The sequence below is a fragment of the Melospiza melodia genome, chromosome 1, assembly GCF_035770615.1.
Source record: "Melospiza melodia melodia isolate bMelMel2 chromosome 1, bMelMel2.pri, whole genome shotgun sequence".
In the NCBI taxonomy this organism is placed as follows: domain Eukaryota; kingdom Metazoa; phylum Chordata; class Aves; order Passeriformes; family Passerellidae; genus Melospiza; species Melospiza melodia.
Window position 1 is genome coordinate 169,491,388 of NC_086194.1, and position 21,108 is coordinate 169,512,495.

General features: G+C 38.6%; 1 protein-coding gene across 8 annotated transcripts in view; it reads right to left on the reverse strand.

Annotated features, from left to right (window-relative positions):
• Positions 1-21,108, reverse strand: part of PTK2 (protein tyrosine kinase 2) — a 187,245-nt gene that overhangs the window by 55,897 nt on the left and 110,240 nt on the right. For all 8 annotated transcript variants that reach the window (XM_063174736.1, XM_063174746.1, XM_063174712.1 and 5 more), the window contains 7 exons: positions 17,995-18,074; positions 16,483-16,545; positions 11,861-11,915; positions 8,148-8,288; positions 7,366-7,443; positions 6,227-6,334; positions 5,169-5,286 (listed from right to left, as the gene is read on the reverse strand). In XM_063174736.1, the coding sequence (XP_063030806.1) occupies positions 5,169-5,286; positions 6,227-6,334; positions 7,366-7,443; positions 8,148-8,288; positions 11,861-11,915; positions 16,483-16,545; positions 17,995-18,074 (643 nt within the window). The remainder of the gene's footprint in view (positions 1-5,168; positions 5,287-6,226; positions 6,335-7,365; positions 7,444-8,147; positions 8,289-11,860; positions 11,916-16,482; positions 16,546-17,994; positions 18,075-21,108) is intronic.

Genomic DNA, 21,108 nt, shown 5'->3' on the forward strand with positions numbered 1-21,108 from the left:
AAAACAAGCACTTGGAACTGGGGGGCAGAGCGAGGACAGTAAGATTATATGAGCAGGTGGGAGATAAAGGTACTGTGATATGTTTGGGTAAGTGATACCTTTTGGGAAGGAAACAAAAGGCACAGATCCTCTGTGATAGTGTGGAGTAACAAATATGAGAGCAATGGTGTGGAGGTGCAGCCTGGCAGTAAAAGACTGGGGACAGGTACCCAAAAGAGAGAATGCAATGGGCACAAGAGCTAAAACCTGGCTGAAACTGGGCAAAAGACACCAAGCTGGAAGGAAACGGCACTAGAGTTCTGCCCACTGCTTGCAAGCCTCCCCAGGGCTGTAAAGAACACTCAAAAGAACCTTAAATTTTACATGACACCTACAGCTGTCAGCATTAGTTGTGAAATCATCCTGGGTTCTGCTTTACACCAATTTATGCTGCTGGTTGTTCCAATGCTGCTCTTAGACTTGGCAATGGATGTAAGGTTTAGATGGTGCTGATTAATCACACATGTTACTGGTGCAACACAGAGTCTTCCTCTGCTTTAAAAGAACTTCACTGAATTGCAGTTACCTTGTTATTCTGTGTTTTTAAATCAAGGTAATGGATGCACAATTAATAAGCAGCTACTCAAAATAATTTTCCTTGCTCTTTAATATGTAGCTCTATTTCATGTTAACTGCATCCTATTCAAACTGCATTCTAAAGATGGAATTTTAATTTCCCCTAAGGCTTCTTTTTGGTAGAGTATCATATTTGGGGACTTCAGAAAGATCAGTGAATGATTTCATTAGACTTGATAGGAATGATTTCACAACACTTGCAGGGCCACAATGCTTCATATGTTCAAGATGCTGAGATCAGATCAGACCAGACCAGACTTTTTCCCTTCTCCAACCTCCTAAGAAAGTGAGAAATACCACAGGGGGCAACTGCTAATGTGTGCTGAAGTCAAACACTACCTATCAAAGAGCATCTAAAGGAGATAAAGAGAGAATCTGACTTTCCACTGTGGTATTAAATTTCCTTAAAGAAGAGAATCTCATTCTGTTCCCACAAGGCTCCATCCCACTTTCTGAACAGTTTCCTATGAGTGCAAAGGTCATAATAAAATGTAATAAATCATAACAAAACAAAATCTTGATTCCATTGTAATAGCAAATCTTTTCTCAGCCCTTTGTGAGATAAGGAGAATGTGAATAGAAGTGGTTTTACACAGTGAGTAGCAGTATGATGTAGTCAATGAGTTTGAAAAACAAGAAAAGACGTGAAGGAAATGTGAAAGAATTGAAGGGAAAGTGAAGGAAAGGTGAGAACTGAAGCAGTCTGGAAAACTGTGAGGAAAAGATAGGGATAGACAGAGAAAATCAGAGACTCTGATCCAAGTGAAATGAGAATTTGCTTCCAGATCCACTGGGAAATCAAGCAGCACACATGGGTCCACCACACCCAAAACTGTTCCATCTGATCATCCCCCTTCTCACTGAATGTGCTGAATTCCACAGGACATAACTGGCTTTGTGCTCATCCGCATCAGAGCAAGAAATCTGGATCCTGTGGAGCTGGGAGATGTGGACAAGGCAGGCTCAGCCCTAGGGAGAAGGAAGGAGCACCCAGAACTGCCTGGAAGCCACAGCCTGGTGCCTGCAGGGATGGGCTACAGGGACAACACACCCCATTTTTGTGTGCTGGAGATGTGTCAAGTGCAGGGCTGTAAATGGACAGGGGAAGCTGGAAAAGCAAGTAGATGTTTAAAAAAAAAAAAAAACAACAAACACACAAAGGTATCAAAAAAACCTCATACATTATTAAGTGTTAAGAGGTGCCCAGGGGTTGTAGTACTAGGGGGTTGGAACAGATGATTTTAAAAGGTATCAGCAAACCTGAACTATTCTGTGATTCTTTCATGATTCTATGTCTCCTCCATCACTGGATATAATTAAAGAAAAACTAATCAGCATGGAACTCCTGATCCTGCAGACGCCCACAAGCTCTGGATACAAACTGCTCACTTCAGGCACTGGTGCTCATCCTTTTACAGTTTATATCCCAAATAAAATACCAAATATTCATTAGTACCCCTGCAGGTCTGAAGTCAAAATTTCTTACTAACAGCATCCCAGTTAAGGCATATGTTGTTTTTCACAAGTTGAAACCCACAACATTTTTGCCCAATTCTATATTTTTTAAAGAAATGGGAGATGCATGGCTCTGCTGGGTTTTCCTTTGGATTGTCCAGGTCTGAGCAGAGCTCCATGCTGGACACAGCAGAACCCAGGCAGCTCCAGTGCTCCCAGCCTGGGGGACTGGAAATTGTCCTCACCTGACTGAAATTGTTGTGAAAGCAAAATCTGTGAGGGGCCAAACTACAGAGGGAACAGTATCATAAAAATGGGAACACATTATCAATCTGTTAAAATGAAATTCCTGCCCAGGGTAAATCTGGGTGAAAACAGAAAGCATTTAAGTGGAGAACTTCACCAACTATTCAGATTTGGTGTTTTTGAACACTTCCCTGGGCAGCTTGTCCCAATGCCTAATCACCCTTTTGGGGAAGAAATTTTCCCAACATCCAATTCAAGCCTTCTCTGGAGCAACCTGGGGCTGTTTGCTCCTGTCTGCAATTTGTTACCTGGGAGAAGAGACCAACCCTCATCTGGCCACAACTTCCTTTCAAGTGCTTGTAGAGAGTGATAAACACCCCACAACCTAAAAGCTGATAATCAGCTCAACTGTTTATCAATTTTTTAATATGTGGTTTTGGCCTGTCAGAGGTGTAAGTGCAATAATGGAAATACACATATTAAGTGTAACATTTCCACATGGGTCTAAAGGGACCTGAACATCAAAATATTAATGGAAAAATGCCAAATACTGTCCAGGCCCTAAACACTATCAAGTGCTCTCCCCAAATTAAGAAGAATTGGATCATTAATGGATAGAACAACAGATATCCCAAAACCAGACTCTGTTAGTAATCAAGAAAGACAATTTCTGAGGACACTTGCAATAAATGCAAATTTACAACAAAAAGGGGATGGGAAAGCTCAAAAGGGGGATCAAACACATCTGTGGGATCAAGAGTTGCCCCATGATTTTTTCTGATGTGTTTTACACAATCAAAGCTCACTGTGGAGGGACCTGGGAATGCAGATCATGATGGGGACAGCTCTCCTTTGAAATGTTTAATGAATATGTTGGGTATTGCTATGAACTTCAAGAAAAGAAACCTCAGACAAAAGAAACCCAGAATTTATTTTTAGAGGGGTTTTCTTCATGTATGCATAAAGAGAAGTGTTCCCACAGTGCTACCTGATGTTCCTGTTCAATCACTGCTCATTTGCTCCATGTTCAAATTCTGTGTTATAAGAACAGCACACAAATAAACACCCTGCATGAGAAACACTGATTTATCCTGCATTCACACCTACCAGAAACCTCAGTTAAAACCTCAGTTTTCTGTGCAGGGCACAGAAAAATCAGAGATATTGCCCCTCAGAGAGCTCAGTCAGACTGGAAGATGTAGCAGTTGTTGCTAAGAAAGTCAGGTAGGAGCAGGACAGGAATTAGAAAGAAAAATTGCAAATAGAACAGATCAGTTTTGATGGGCACCCCCACCAGTGTGGAAGTGGCAAGAACTGGACAAAGTCCATGTCTGCCCCTGAAGGAAAAGCAGAGACAGAGTCAGAATCATCCATTAATTCAGGGAAGAGGTCATGTATAGACATGAAAAGCTTTATAGGATTAAGTGTGGCTACAACATTTCAGGCTGGGACACAGCGAATCCACTGGCATTAGAAGGAAAGTTTTGGCAGTGAATAATAAGGATTGTAGCAGACCCCAAACCATGATTTCTTAGAGAAGAAGAGGCACAAAAGACTCATGGGCACACATTAGTCTAGAGACATGGAAATCTTGGATTGTGATGCCTATTTTATTTTTAGAAAATAAACTGTAATTATCTCTGATTCTAGCTTATCCTTTTAGTGTCTGATTTTGGGGCCAATGGTTCATCATCACCAAGTTGTGCATCAGGGTGGCTTGGAGAGCTGAGTTTGTGCTGAGGGAAGATTTTAATTTGTGTGGAGATAAGGCTGTACAACTCACACAGCTTCTAACAAAACTGCTTGTGTTGGAGCTAAATATCACACACACACACTAAGGGTCAGAGATAACAAAAAACATGCAAATTTAATAATAATCTGAACAATTACCATGTGCTGTCAAAACACCTAAGATCCTAACATCACATTTCTTTATTAGTGAATGCTCAAGTTTAAGTTTGGGGTTTTTTGAGCCACACACAGGGAGGATGTTATAGATGGACCTGGAAAAGACCTGAATTATGTTAACAACATCACCCCAGGGAAAACCTGTGGCAGAAAAAAGCAAGCATGTGGCTAAAAGAGACTCAGTCTCGCATTGGAGAGATGCTGGGATAGTTTGTGTACTTTCCTGTACTACAAACACGGAAGAAGGAAATAATTTATTGTTTTAGAAAACAGCAAAGTTGGATGAATTCCCACGAGTAAAGATGAGAACAACATGAAAGAAGAAAATTTAATTCTTGAGCAGCTTTGCTTGCATGTTTTTCAATAATTAAAGCTGTCTGAAACTGGAAAAAATTTTAATGAAATGTAATCAAATTCTTTGTAAAACAAGGGGTACCTGCAACCTCATCTCACTTCTTGAAAGAGATGCTATAAAAACAACTGATAGCCACTATAAAATGTATCTCTGCTTTAGTTCTATTTTATGAGAGAAACTCATGAGATCTCTCAAGATTTTTATTTTTTAAATGGAGATATTTGAGTACCTAGCAGAAAGGCAGAAACTAAAAAATTAGTACTTATACAAATGCATCCTAACCAACCTCACTGAATTTCCCTGCGTATATTGGAAATCATGTTACAAGATAACACAGCCTTGTTAGAAGTGCCTTTAATAATTACAATTAATTCTGCCAGTTAAGTCTGGAATTAGTGCAAAGCAGTGATTGCTGAATCAGCCTAAATCCTCAGCCACTAAGCAATTTTTGCTGCAGTGACAATTTACTACCAGCGTTTCTCACGGCCCCTCCCTGAAAGAAAAGAGCCTCCAAGGGAGGGTTTTTCTGCTACCTCTGTCTTGTATTCAAAGCAGAATAAGCTGGGAGCAGCTCTGGAGGTGTCCTTACCTTTCTGAGGCCTGATGATGAAGGACTGCGTGGCCCCGTTGACCAGGCGGCAGTAGCCGTCGATCAGGTCTGCCATGTTCTCTGCAATGGTTAAGGATGGTGCTGTCACTGTCAGAGGCTACAGAAGGGAAAAAAACAAGGCACCAACAAAGAGGAATTATTGCAGTTGCAGCCACTGAGTGGAACAGCTGTGTCATTGCATCAGAACTTTACACACGCCTGCAAAGCGTAAACAGAACAATGTGGGTGAGCAGGGAGACTCCTGCTTGAGTTTTTGGGCAGCAAATTTCAAACAGGAGGTTCAGAAAGCACAGCTGGTAAAACCCTCCACCCAATGTAGTGTTAACTTGGGCTTATGAAGTGTAAACAACTGTTGAATACAACTGCTATGACTTCCAGAGTTACAATTAAGACAATTCTGAAGAAGTTGCTTATTCCTTAAAGCTCTCACAGGTGGAATCTTTTTCCCTACTCTCTGCAGTATTTGTTCTTTGCCTAAGAACAGCCCTTCTCAATTTCAAGAAAGATTTTAAAAAATAAAATATGTACAGTGGAAAGAGAGATGAAAGACATAGAGGCAAGCTATAAAGTTCAATAGCACCAACATTCATCATTCTGTGCACAGAGCTGCCACCCTCCCTCAGTCCTGCTCTTCCACTGTTTTCTGGTGCAATGGACCAAGGAAATTATTTGATTTCACTTCCAGCACTGATTCCATGTAATACAAGGGAACAAATTTTCCTTCTTTCATATTTCCTCCTTACATAAATGTGGAATTGCTGTTTCCTCTCCAGGATGCAATACACATGCACAGGCTGCTAATGAATTGCATTTAAGAGCTCCTGTTTTTATATTAAGCTTCTTCTATGAATATCAAAGTCTACAAGCACCAGATGCAAAACACAAAACATGAATGAACTTTAAATCTATTTTAAAACCAAATCCTGAACAAAAGTCCAATATAGAGAACATCCACATCAGGAGTGTGTTACATCCCACTCCTTGCAAGGAAACACAAAGTAGCTAGTTTATCAGCACATACATTATCAATAACATACCTCAGGTGCACCTGCTATCTTGAGTTGCAACATCCCTTTTCTGTCCTTGTCTTCACTGTTTGAATACTGAATGGTTTGCACTTGATTGAAATCTGCTAGATGGGTTGGCTGCAGAAAGACAACACCAAAAAATGAGGGGAAAAAAAAAATCAAAATTACAGCAAAATAGCCTGCCTTGATCCCTGGTTTTGCAAAAGCACAGGGAGACTTTGATCATCAAACTACACGTGCAGAAATCTGTTCTCTGTTTCCTTCTAGAGTTTCACTGCCACTCACTCCCAACACACACGAACACCCAGAGTGGCTGGAAAAGGAACCCAGCTCCACTGTGCCCACAGAGGTCACTGTTGAGCAGCGCCAGGCACAGAACAACCTCTTGGGTGTCAACACAGAAAACTCAACAGGTTCAAACCACATGGAACCTGCACTGACACATTCCCAGCATCCCTCTAGACTGCTGGAAAAGGTTTGTTCTTAGCTCTGTGCTCCTGATTTCCCCATCTTCTCACTGCTTTTGAATTCATTTCAATAGAAAACTGGACACGGGCTCAGCTTAAGTTGTGATTGCAAATTTCCCAAACATTTTGCTGAAGGATTTGTCAGGACAGAGCTCCTTGCACCATGGGGGTGCATAGGAAACACTGAAATACAGCTGGAGTCAAGTAAGGAAAAGGCTGTGAAGGATATGAAGAAAGTAAATAAGCAGTGCCTGCACAGATGTGCTCACCAACTGGTTAAACAAGCTCTGCATTTACACATTCCTAAGAAAGAGAACAACTCAGAATAATTAATGTTTCATTGGTAAAAAGTCCCCACCAATGCTTCAAATTCTGCAAGCCAAGAAATTCAGTCCGCACCACCAATACTTCAAATTCTACAATTCACTGGGTAGAAAAACCAACAAATTCAGTGCTAAAGCTGACACAGTCTTTGTACCTAAGACCAGAGCCTTTCCTCTGATCCCAAATCACAAATTAATACCTGACTTGGAGCTGTACATGCTGAGAGCTCCCAGCTCTGCTGTGTTTAACCCAGAGATCAGACTGGTCACTCCCCTTTCTGTGACATCCAGTTCACAACAGGTCATGGCTGTTAACACAGTGACTGAGAAAAAAACCACAAACCAGGAGCAGACTTACATTTGCACCCTTGTCTGTCAGGTAACTGATTCCTTCTTCTGGGCCAATTGCCAGCTCCACTGAAATAATCCAGCTTGACTTGGGAGTCAAAGGAGAAAGGGCAGAATTTCAGTAATAAGACAAGGCCTTGCTAAGGAACACTATAATCCAATGTGGTAATTACAGGTTTTAGTAATTAATATCTAGAAGCTTTTCAACTCTTTAAACAAAATTATATTCAAATCAAGTAATTCTGTAAGTGGCAAAACCGCTCATGACTGGTTTCCTGGGGATCTCTGCTACTCAAACTGCATTTCCACGCATTTTATCTTAGGTCTACATGAGAATTATGGATTTCCTGTATTTCCTGTATTTCCTCTTCTCATGAACATTGATATTCAAGTTCTAATTTCTGCTGGAGTCTCCATTTTCACAAACTTTCCAAACTTGGGGCCCTTCTTCAAAATTTGCTTGAAATAGGTGGAGATTAACAGGTATTAGGTGAAAATTTACTAACAGAAGTTGACATTTCCTTGTGGAAACAGCTGAAAAAGTGCACAAACAAAGCACCTATAAAAATATTTTCTTTTACATACAATTTTTATCCAAGTAATGAATGATTATTTATTTTAGACAGTCAATAGAGAAAGTTCTAAATAAAATCAATAAATACCATTTGTTGCTAATGAAATCTAATTAAATAAAAAAGGATGTAAGCAAAAAATTATTGCAGAACCAAGCAAAAGCAATTTGACTGAAAGCTCCAGAATGGATTCTAATGATTGTCACATTCCTCTACTTACACCAAGAGCACACTTGAAGCATTCCTTGTCAAATCTGTACACTGGAGAGAGGATGTCAAAGAACTTCAAAATACTTTCTTCTCTATTGAGGTTGGCAAATTGTCGAAATGTTTGTTGGATTAATTTCCGTAGTGTTTTGGCCTGTGTATCAAAACATTTGGAGAATAATTATTTCAAATCTACCAGCTGAGGGATATTTTACGAGTTTTGGTCACTTAGTAGTACTAACAGTGTCTTTATCAATGAAATGCAGACAATTCTCAGGGAATAAAAAAACGCTTCCAAACGTAAGCAGCAGTTCTGCCTTTTGACTTCTGCTTAGGATCAAGATTATTTCTGCTATATCATAGAGAGGATATTTAATAACATTTTAAATAAGTTAAAATAGAAGACCACATGTTAACCCTTCCAGGAAAATTTGTTCTAAGTTCCTCATTTCTTTCAACTTCTGAACTGTGTCCCACCACAAAAAAAACCAGAATAATTTATACCTTCATATGATCTTTTAAATCAAAACCACCATTCTCTCTCTTACCTGGCAATAACAAGCCAGCTGTAGCTGTATCTTAATCTCTGCACACAATAACTTAGACTATCCATAATAAAGTGGATTCTTTCAGTCTGATAATAAGCAAAAAAACCCTTCAATATAAATAGATGAATTTAAATAGTAGACTAAGTGTAAAAAGTAAACCAAACCTTTAAACTAAACTATATGAATTATGTAGTCTAGCACTTTATTACCTGTTTTCAGAGTACAACTAACCACTTGGAGCAGCACAAAGGACAGCTAAACTAACACTTAAAAAAAACTGAATTATCTGCCTCTACAAAATATATAATCCCTGAAAGGCAGCCACTCATATGAAAATAAAAATAGGGCCTGAGAAGCAGTATCTCTAAGATGCCCCCAATCTGAACAAACCATCAAGAATTGTGAATAAAAACATCTGTCTAAAGTGACTGAATGGCCTTAAAAAAATCCAGTTTTAATTCATCTTCCAACTACCAACAATGACAGAAAGCAAAACCACGCTTATCTTTGCAATATGTCAAGGTTAAGACAGGAATTACCACTGTTCCTCCATGCAAACATATCTGAATGTCCCATTTCAACAGCAGTAAAACTCTTTATTCTCCCACTCTGCCTGTTAACAGCCCCAGGCACTACACAAATACCAACTTCCTTTAGTCGTTAGCACTTCCAGGCAGATTAGACACTCATTTTTAGAAAGCCTTTACAGAACGTTCAGAAGTCAAAATAGCCAGAAATGTTTCTGGGGGGTGTTTAGGAGTTACTCCAGCAGTAATCCTAGGGTGTTGCATATTCACAAAATGATCAGTTTTGCAATGATGCATACACATCAAATTAACAAAGAAATCTGTAACTTTTGTGTAATTTCAAATTCTTTTGTCAATTTAGCAGACCCAACTCTCAGGTGGATCATTAAGGAGGCTGCAGAGCCTTTGGCAGTCAGGAAATTCCCTCGGGCACCCAGAGCTGCCTCAGGCTTTGTAGGGACTCAGACACTCCACACTGCACCTCCCGGGTATCTTTATTTTTACAGAGAAAACCAAAACCAACTCCAAGGCAAGTGCAAACCTCAGCCTTAGCTTATCACTGGCAAATACCAGGAGCAAGACACAACAAAATAAAGAAACATTTGCCAGCTCAAGGTGTCCCAAGTATTTCAGCCACTCAGTTGAATAAAGATTCTGCCCATGGATTGTTTTCCTGACCAATTCCAGCATCACATTTCCTGCCAGGAATTCTGGCATATGTTATCTGGCTCTTTTCAGTCTACCAAGAAGCACTGGTCACTTTAAATTTTAACATCATGAGCAAGGTGTAAAGTCCATCAGGGTCACAGACTGGTTTGGGTTGGAAGGGACTTTTTAAAAAGTCCATCATGTTCCACCCCTTTGCCATGAGCAGGGACATTTTTCACTGTCCTTGGTTACTCCAAGCCCCATCTAACCTGGTCTTGGACACTTGCAGGGATGGAGCAGCCACAGCTTCTCTGGGAAACCTGTGCCAGGGCCTCACCATCCCCACAGGGAAGAATTTCCCCCCAGTATCCCATCCGGCCCCAGCCCCTGTCAGTGTGAAGCATTCCCTGTGTCCTCTCACTCCATTTCTTGTCCCAAGTCCCTCCCCAGTTCTCTGCCAGCCCCTTTAGGCACTGGAAGGAGCTTTCAGGTTTCCCCAGGTTTTTTCTCTTCTCCAGGTTGAACAGCCCCCAAAACCACAACTCCTCCATAACAGAAGCATCTATCAGAAATATCTCCAAATAGCAACTTCAAGCAAAATACACTGAAAACGTGATCTTAAAAATATTTCTAAGAACCACTGTTTTGTTCTCCCTCTGTGTTTGTTCAAAGCAGAGAGAATTGAGAGAAAGAATTAATTTTATATTTCACAGCTATTGGGAACCTTCCTTTGCCTGCCAGTTCAAATTCCCTAGTTTTCACAAAGTGGAAGAGCAATTTAAGGATTTAAATCCTGTACTACTTTGAATAGGGATTTCATTTTCATTGAAAAGCAGACACATTTCTCCTTCCCTTGTTTTTCTTCTTCACATATCCAACATTTTTCTTAATTTCTTTACAAGGTTCCCACTCAGCTTCACCTTCTGGCAACTCTTGTTACTTCTTTCTGCTATTTTCCCCACTTCAGGATTTCCAAAGCGCAGTTTTCTTGGTCAGTCAGTTTTTTGCCTCCATAATATTATTTTTGAGACAGTTATTCATACTTGTACGTCTGGAGCCTTTCACCACAATTTTTCCCGTTAGCAGAAAATACAGTTTCAGATAATTGCTTAAATTAAAATGCAGAGGGGATTACTTAAATCCACTTGACTTCATTAGCTTCTGATTTTCAAAAGTCTTTTGAAACAAAACCTTGTCATGACAGACCTTTTGTGTTTACCCATTTAAATTACAATGCAGATTCTTTCCAAATCTCAAGTTGAATTCTATTATTTCTATAAAGCTCCACTGCTCACCAAAACCAGCTCCAAAATGGCAATTTATGATTTATACTTTCATGTATGAATTGTAAGAGACATTTTACCAGGACATTCATATTGAGGTGGCTATAAATGTAAAATACTTGGTGACCATTCTTAATCCCCCTTTTCAACACACTTGAGACAAATTTGCATTTTTTACTCTGAGAACATATGGACTTCAATGGCACTGAGATTCAGGAACGTTTATAGTCTTAGCTAGGATTAACCTAAGCAGAAATTACTGAAAATCTTCCTTGAATAAGTTGGATACAGTCTTGAGCAAGGAAGGCATCAAGTTTATCAAGTTCCCAGTAAAATATAAAATACTCTTTTTTCTTACACGTTCCCCTCCTCTTTCTCCAGAAATGTCATTTTTCTTTTAGGGAAGGAAAAGAAAAAAAAAAGGTATTTGACCCAAGAGGCTCCAAGGACTTGTTTTGCACTTTTACCCCCAAGGTTTGAGAGGCAGAGCTGTGCCCCTCTCACAGCAGCTCAGCAAGGCTGTGTGAATCACTTTATCCTTGTCCTGCCAGATGCACGACTGGGATTCAGATCCCACCAATCCCATGGACAGCCTGGATGTGTTTTCACAAAGCAAAACTGCACAGCAATTCCCTTAGGACTGTACAGTGAAAACTATAATGCCATTTTCAGATTTCTGACACTTTACAGCAGTACAGGATTGACTGGGACTGTAATTACCTTCACTGAATCTAGCAAACTCTTCGGGAAAAATCGTCTCAAACCAACATCTTTCCTAAAAGAGAAAATACACACACCATTAGTACCAAAAACATTGTGCAGTATCACATTTCTCTTTTCAAGATGGTGCTTTGGGTCTGTTTTTTGTTTTGTTTTTAACTAGCATATATGATTACTAAACCATTTTTCTAACAACGTCCTTGAAAACCTCAGAGTGACAAACATTACCATTAAAATTCTAACTAGAGCCACTCCAACATCAAATGTGCCACAGCAGCATCTTCTAGTTTAAATCCCAAAGGATATTGAGGATATTGTTGAAATTGTAGAAATATTGTTATATTCCTACTATTATTTAACCAGGTACCTGTATGGAAAGTCTGTTATTTGAAATGGTGGCTTGGGCACAGAGGAGTTTTGAGAATAAAAACTGGTATTTGTACATTTTTTAATAATTGCAAACATATAGAAAAAATATTCTTAGAGCATGTAGTCAGGTGAAAAGGGAGCAACATGGAAGTGGAATACCCTGATAAACCCCTGTTAGAATGGAGCAGAAGATATAAAAAGAATTCCAGAATGGTTTGGTTTGAAGGGACCCCAATGACCATCCAGTTGACAGGGACATGTTCCACTAGACCAGGTTGCTCAGAGCCCCGACCTGGCCTAAGGAACCCAGGAATCCATAAAGGAATACCCATGATATCACCTCACAAAGCCTGCTGAGTGCAATTCCACTACTGTTTTACCCTTTGAAGCACTGTAATTAGGGTTTTTGAAAATTTATACCATTATTTTTCCTCATACTAAGCAAATTAAAATTACCAACTTTTTCTTGCAAGCAGCCTCAATTCTTGCCACTGTCAATCAGGTGACTGTGAGCTCAGAATTTGCAAACTGAATTTATCAAGCTCATGTTCACACCTATAAATTGGGTTGTAGCCCTGGTTTGAAAACCAGAGCCAGTAAATATTTCTATGCTCTGCTGTTATGTCTGACATGTGTTTGTGTCACTACTACTGAATATCAGCCTCAAAAAAAGGTGCTTGAGAAGTTGCCAATGACATTAGTGCAGAAAACACCACTGAACAACCAAGTGTAAAAAAACTCTCATGTAAAAAAGGAAAAATAAGAGAAAAATATAAATAGGAAAAGGCTTTATAACTCAAAGGTGTTATTGACTTTTTTCCTTTAAATTTAGCATGTTACCATCTCTTTCATTCTTATCTGCTTCTGGAACAAGTATGAAAGTGAGCTTTCCATGAGTGCATGCTTTGAACATTCACAGAAATACATCTGGAATTCTTACACTTGGCAAAGCAAGGAGAAGCTGTTAGCAGGCAGAGATATTCAGGATTTATTTACTGCTACCTAGGAGCACGAGAACAAAGCCAACACTAAAGCCAATATAAAAAGCTCACTCAGAAGAATAAACCAGGGTATTTTTAAAGCTCTCTGAAGATGAGTAGCATACAATTTCATACTAAAAACATCCTCAAGCAGGAGGAGCAGAATGTTCATGTGCAGCACTGGCATCTGTGCAATGACAGTAAGCTGCAGGATTATAAAACTTCATAAATGTTAATTCCTTCCATGCATTTCTTCTCAAATGCAAATGATACTTGGTTTATCATCCACACAGTTAAATGAATCTAACACACTATTACCATCTAAATAATATGCAAAGACATTTTGACAGGGATATATTAGTTTAACATTAAGCATTTTAGAGAGAGTTGGTGCTTCTGAAATGAAGCACCTCCCATCACCCTGGTATCCCTGATTTGAACAGTCCTGCAGCACAGGAGGCTGCCACTGCCTCATTTGATTCATTACCAGGACAAGCTGAGCAGCCTTTTGTACACATCTGGGAGCAAAAATCTGAGAAGAAATTCTTATGCAGAGTAAAACAGAGCACAACTCTTAACAAAACTTGTTAATAAAGCATTTCCTGTATTTAGCTGAGACAGCAAATTTATTTACTGGAGGAGAATTTAACAAAAAGAACCACACAGATTTAATGCCCTGGCCAGCAACAACTTATGGATACCTATAAATAAGAGAATAAGCCCTGGAAATTGGAACATACAAACAGTTTTACACACACAACCCTACAAACTCCTTCCCAGCTGTGCTGTGTGGGGCTGGGATGGCCAACAAGGGAGACACCAACTCAGGGCTCTGGATGAAGGATTCAGCCATCTGGTTTCTGATTGCCAATAAGAGATAACCAGCACTGTTCAGGCAGTTCTACTGCAGCTTTGTACTCAACCTCATCTACTCCAGCCTACTTGTGGGCTTAAATCTGAATTCCATTTTTTAATGTACAAACTTCAATTGGATTAATAAAACACCAACTACAGATAGGTGATACTGCTTGTCTTACAGTGATAAGCAGCTTTAGGCAGCATGTATCATTATTTTTCACCTCAATTCAAGTTACAACAACAAAAAAGTAATACTATATTAACATAATAGACTTGAACATGCCTTTTACCAAATTGTGGCTGCACCTGTTCCTTCCTATTCCATTTCTGTACTTGTAATTATCCCTGTTCCCACTAACAGGCTTCACATTTATTAGGAAGAAATTCTTCTTTCACACTATGAAGGCCCAACTATTAAAGGCTACTTAACAATTTGATCCCATCTACCATTTCCCATCCAGATCTGTTCTCATATGACAATCTGATCAAAGACAAATATACATGAAACATGCATCTGACAAAGGCAGCCAAGGAGCAATCACCCCCAATGCAAAAAAGGGTCATTTAAAAATTGCTCTCAGCTGGTTAAGTGCCTCATGATGTACTAAAACCAGCAATCCCCCCACAAAAAACACCAAAAAGCATCACTTGAGCAATAAATATTACTTGTGCAGTTCAACATTTATGGGCTATTAAGGTGATAAGATCAAATTAATGCATTTTGGGGATCACTGGCACTTTCTGCAGACCCTTTCCAGTCTGTAATTATCTGTAGTACAGTCAGTTTAAGGTGGTTTTATCCTTCATCTCTCCCAGCTAAATCCCATAAAAATTACATCCTGGTTCTCAAAAAAGAAAAAACTTCTGAAATGCAAAATTCTCCACATCCAATTCCACATGGCATTAAGCTGTTACATTTTGCATTTCAGGGTTTTGCTTCACTATGCCTTTCACAGCGGCAATTTATTATTTCCTACCAAAGCAGTCACTGTTTGGAAAACACAGACTGAAGGAAAGAAATCACTGTTAAACTGGAAGCAGCCCCACACTGAATCCTCCTGGAACTCTCACCTGTTACATTATTAATTTATACTTTGTGTGACCTGTTATGACCCTGCCTTCCTTTGTCTCATTGTTTCCAAAGTCATTAACCTAATTACTCATGCTTGTAGCTTCTGACTTGCTAAACAACTGACTTTAAAACACTTTACTCAAGTTCTTACTTGAAAATATGTATGTAAACTACACCAACCATAACTCAGATACTTTCAAATCTTTTTTTATATCCCCTTTTAGTCTTGTCTATCTGCTCATCTCCTTTATTTTTATTAGTCTTTTCTCATTTTGTGATGTGTTTCCTCAACCAGGATATTTCTACTAATGCTTTTACAGACAAAAACCTGAAGTCTTAAAAAAAACTTTAGAAGTCCCTAATTCAAACAAAATCAGAGTTTTAAAAGAAATCTGAATAAATAAAGGAGCACTATAGAAATACTAAATAAGCAGGCTATTTATCAAAGTTATCTTTACCTAGTAATATCATAGATCCCTCAAAAATCCTTGTAAACTTATTCATTGTTGTATAAAATCTTACCTTCCTCCTCCAAATGCTCTAATTTCACATCTCTAAAAGTTGGCACTTGTCATTAAAAATAAGATTTAAAAAATCAAGACTTCACTGCTGCAACAACCAACCTTTTATCCCAATTTTGTGTTAAACTGTACAGGATCTTTTCACAAGGGTAATTAGTAGAGATGAGCATATCATTGTTGCATGTATGTCTGAAACCTTATCCACTATATAAATACAAATAAATCCAGTTTTCAGGTTTATGCTAAAAAGCTGAAGGACTTTGGCTTGTCTGAACTGAAGCCATCTCCTGTACAACATGAATAAGTAAACAATAAATTTCATTACAAACAAAATATTTCATTACAAGGATGCTCCTTGGTCTTCTTAAAATTTGGGATACTCAGATGAACAATAACCTTGTTAATTGCAAGGTCACATCTCAGAAAATGCCTACAGTGAGCAAACAGAAACAAAAACAATATCACAAACATTTTCAAGTAACTCAAACTTTACCACAAATGAGTCACAGCTGAAGAATGCAACTGGGCACAGAAAAACACTGAGGAATAAAATCACCTCACAAGCAGAGTTGTGAATCCCATAAACATTTGCAAAATTGCTGAAAACCACAGTGAGCCTCCTGATCAAGTTTAAACTACTCCAAACCTGTTTCTCTGGAGAGTTAAAGGCATTTTTCCTACTTCTACATATCAATGGGTTTCATCATCCTTTTCTTACATTAAAGCATTTTAACCACCTTAAAACTTACAACAGAGAGTTCTGTCACTGAATTTATTGTTTCTGCTGCAGAGAAGGGACAGTTCAAACCTCACAATACTTACTCTAACACTTCATAGTTGGACTTCTTTTCTAATGCATTGCCTCTCATCTCTCCGTAGGATCTCCTGAAGTCAGGAAAAATATTTGAAAGCAACAATTATTGGATAATTCAGCCTAAAACTACAACATCAACATAATCAAAACTTCCACTCAGCATCAGAAAACACTGGCAGAATGAATTCAAAGGTAGGTATGAAGTACATTATTATTCTACCTCAATGGAGCAGATTTTGATTTTACAAATTAATTGCATTTTCAGAACCACTTTAAACCACTGTTGCCACCAAAAGCGACCTGACCTGGCCTTGAGCAGCTCCTTTCCACCTCACACTGCACTTCCCCCTGAGAGCCCCCTGTGCATGGAACAGGAATGATGAAAACTGCTCCAATCCAGCCATGCTCACATTAACAAGTAAATTAATAAATAGATTTGTTAGGAGAGAGCTGAGATCATTGTTGTCACAGAATAAAATGGACCAGAAATGCTCATTCTAAGAGTTTCACAAGTTCATCTATGAGAAATATCTCATCAAAATGCTCTGAAGAGCCACAGCTTGAGAGGCAGGGAAGGCAGGACCTGGCTGACAACATAATCACAGATTATTACATTCATCACATGTTTTGAAATAAGGCACAACGATTTTGTAAGTGCATCAGGAGTTTGCAGTTACACAAAGAATTTTTGTTTTCTCTGGGGCTACCAGCAAAACTTACAACAAAGGCATCAGGTTCTCCCGTGGTACCTGGGAAATTTCATAAACCTAAATTTTGTTTTAATTTGGAAAGTACTGTTCAAAGGACACTTTTATTCTCTCCTAACAAGTTTACATTTGTCATTAATTTCTTATCAATTTTACTTCTCTAATCTCCCTGTGTGAGACATCAGCATAACTAAAGCAATGTTTCAGGCTGGAAATTCTCCATAAATTAGCAAAACCCAACACATGCATTTCAAAGCTGAGAACTCTCTCAAGGATCTGTTAATCTGATATATTTATCTTTATTTTCCAGCTGTCTATACAGTTGACAAGAACACCAAAAACACCCAAAAGGATCCTTAAGATTTAATCATTTCAAAACAGCACATTAAAAATTGAGTAAATACAGAGAGGAAAGGTAGCAGCATTTATCTATAATTACATTCTTTAGCTACAGGATTTATATATGCAGAATCACAAGACTATTTACAAAATAACACCACAGATGCATTTTTTAAAACATACTTCAATGTACTCTACAGGCCTTTGAATTATTCAGATGAAGAACTCACCCAAAAGGAAGTATCAAGATGTAATTAATTAAAATTTTAAAATAATGTTAATTTAAAAATCACTTGAAATTAGTTACAATACAGTGTATTCAGTTTTTCTTCAAACTGCTTCATAGCAAAAAAGGTCTTATGATGTTTTATTCAACTCCACTGGTCAGAAATTGATGAACTTTAAGCAGTTTCAAAATTAATGTATATATTCTGTCAGAAAGATGTTGAATAATAAATTAAATTATCAGCTTACCGGATTTCAAGGCAACCTAGTTTCAAAGCAATTTCCTGGTCCACTTGATCTGCTATTTCTAACATATAGTCATTTTTCACCTACAGCAAAAGAAGCAGGGAGGCATCACAGAAAGATCAGTTCAGTGCCAACACAGACTAAAATACTCCCCAACAACTTTCAGATGAATACATCTTAATTTTCTGGAATGGCAATTCACAGTCCAGGAAAAGAAAAAAGAATTTGTGCTCATATTCTCCACAAATGAGCAGACACAATTCTCCACAAATTTCTTTGGTAAGACACACATTTTGACCACAATGAATTTGATTGAAAAATTTCTTGTGTATGTCAATATTGCTTATGTTTTATTAAATTTTATCAAATTTCAGAGGGACTGAGCAGATGGTTACACCTGCATTCCAGGCTGTGTCCTTGAACCATCCTGGTCAACAGGATTTAATTGTCTAGGCAGATCTAATCATGCAGGTAAAACTGATAAATGCCTAGGAATTACAGTGAAAATAAAAACAGAAGTAAAGAGAGAAAAATGTCCACACTGTACTGCACACTGGCATAAAATAATGCTGAAATAGCAAGAAGAACAAAGAGTGAATGAAACTGGGTGGTGACCATCTAGAGTAGGAAACACTTCAAATTTTCATCTTGTTTTATTTACCAGCATGGATTTGGGCAGAATCCTATTTTTTAGGTAATGTTTCACCACACTGGAGTAAGAAATTTACACTGTACTAACAACAAAAAATTCAGGCAGAAAGAGAGAACAGAAGGAGCTCCCAAGAACTTCACTCTGCAAATCTTGCTCCAGTAACAAATCTCAGCAGCTTTTCCTTCACAGCTCCTGTTTTCCTCTTATGAAAACATCAGGTTACTATTGAGATCCTGAAGTTGCAGCAAGTCCTGAAATCCCACAAAAATCCACGAGACTGACTTGCGGATCTAAGAGATGATGCAGCACACTTCACCCAGTGGGTTTGGTGAGTGATGACAAGTTGTAAGAACAACTAGTTCAAACTACTACTGCTGGGAAATGCATAAATTGAAGGTAAGGAAGCACAGCAGAGGATCCAACAGCTGGAGGTGTTCTCCACTCTGCATTTTCCTTGGAACACGTGGGCATCCACCTCAGCATTCCCTCAGCACCACTGTGGCAGCTGCTCCTGCTCCAAACTACAGACAAATCCCTAAAAATGTCCTGGACCTGAACTGCATGAGAAGTTTTAATTTGTTATTGAAAGACATGAAAGAAGAAATATGATAAACTGTGCAAGAATAAGAAATTAATTATTACAGTAGCTGAAACATGAGAAAAAAGCTTCTCACATTTGAATTCATACAGGCAATCAATATGACAAAATAATGAGCTTTTAACTCTTCTCAATTCAATTCCTACAAATACTAACGAGACAGGAGAATAATTGCCCTTCAGCATCATGTAGTGTGCTATTTGTACACACATATGGAAATAATAATTCTGTATTCCCACAGTAATAGTATACACAATATGAATCCATAATTCTCTTTATTATGCTCACAATTTTAAATAATTTGATTTAGATTGGATATTAGGATGATTTCTCCACTGAAAGGGTGGGATTGGAAACTGTGCAGGAAAGTGGTGGAATCACCATCCCTGGAGCCATTCCAAGTGTGGCTGCAGCCCTTGGGGACATGGCTCAGCTGTGGAGGTGGCAGTGCTGGGTTAGTGGTTGATATTCCAAGTCTTTTACAGCCTAAATGGTTCTGTGATCCTATAAACAGCAAAATGCAATAAATTACACCAGGTTTTCTATTGCTGAGAAAGGACTTTGAGCTGCTCCTGCACTAAAACTGTCAGACAGGAGCTCAGGGCAGGTAAATCAGGAATGGAGTTTCAGGCTGCACAAACTGTTATAAATGACCTCAGCAAACACACATGGGTGGTGACCAACAGCACAGCCCTCCTCACCCTCAGGTCTATGTGGGATACCTCAAAATGAAAAAAAAAAGTGTTGAACATGGGGTCAGATCATACATGGATACCCAAATTCCAGAAATTCTCATGGTATTTTCCTGAGAATTTACCTTCATGTCCAGCCCAAACTACTCCACCTACCAAGTGAATCTGTTCACAAAATCCCTTGGCTGACCTGTCCTATATCCACCCAAATCAAATACCCACTGACTGATCACTTCTATTTCACTGAACTATTTTTTTCCCCCAAAACTACAGATTCAATTTTTTGAACCATTTCAACAATTTTGCATCACCAGGACATTTCAAAGCCGTTATCCTCCTATTACTTGAGGTATTCAGACCCCAAGAAGAACTGGCTGTAGCAAAGTGATTTTTCAGTCCTGACATACCAAACCTCCACTCACAGGAACAATGATAATTTAAAGCCCAGTGTATTATGATCAAATGTGGATTCATTTATCTTCACAGTTCTTTGCCTTGTGGATCCCAGTCCTTGATCTGTTAAACTAAACAGTTTAAGAGCATCTCCAGTCTGATGCAAACATGATTTTAAAATGCTGCTAGCCTCCTAGTCCACAAATAAATAAGCAACATTACCCAAATATTTAAAGTTTGGGGTTTATCTCCTCTTGCCCTGCAGCTTGTGAGCTTTCACAAATTCCAGTCATGCTCCCAGTTTGACTCTGCAACTACAGACATCAGATATTGACTAAGAAAATGTAAAATACCATCCCCCATTCCAACAAAATGGAAGGGGAAAAAGAAGTATTTTACATTATGTACACCTGTTTCAGTGTTTAAACTTTGTGAGTTATAAAAGATTATAAGCTTTAGGAAACCTGTGGTGAGAATCCAGTGGTCTGGATTTAACAGTGTCCTACTATGGATAGCCAAAGGTGCTTGAATCTTCCCTTTTTTCATAAACCTGCCTGCACACATTCTTCTTTCAATTTCAGCAAGGAAAAAAAAAAGCAGATTCAATTTCTACTGCCAGAATACCAATGAGAACTTCTCTTATCACCTTTAATTTTGCTTGACTATTCTCTTTGAGATGGCATCAGATCAATGCATGAACTAATGCCTGTGCAGAGATGAGATAAGAATTTCACAGGAGGTTCAGCACAACCTCCTAAGGAAAATGCCTGAGCAAATATTAA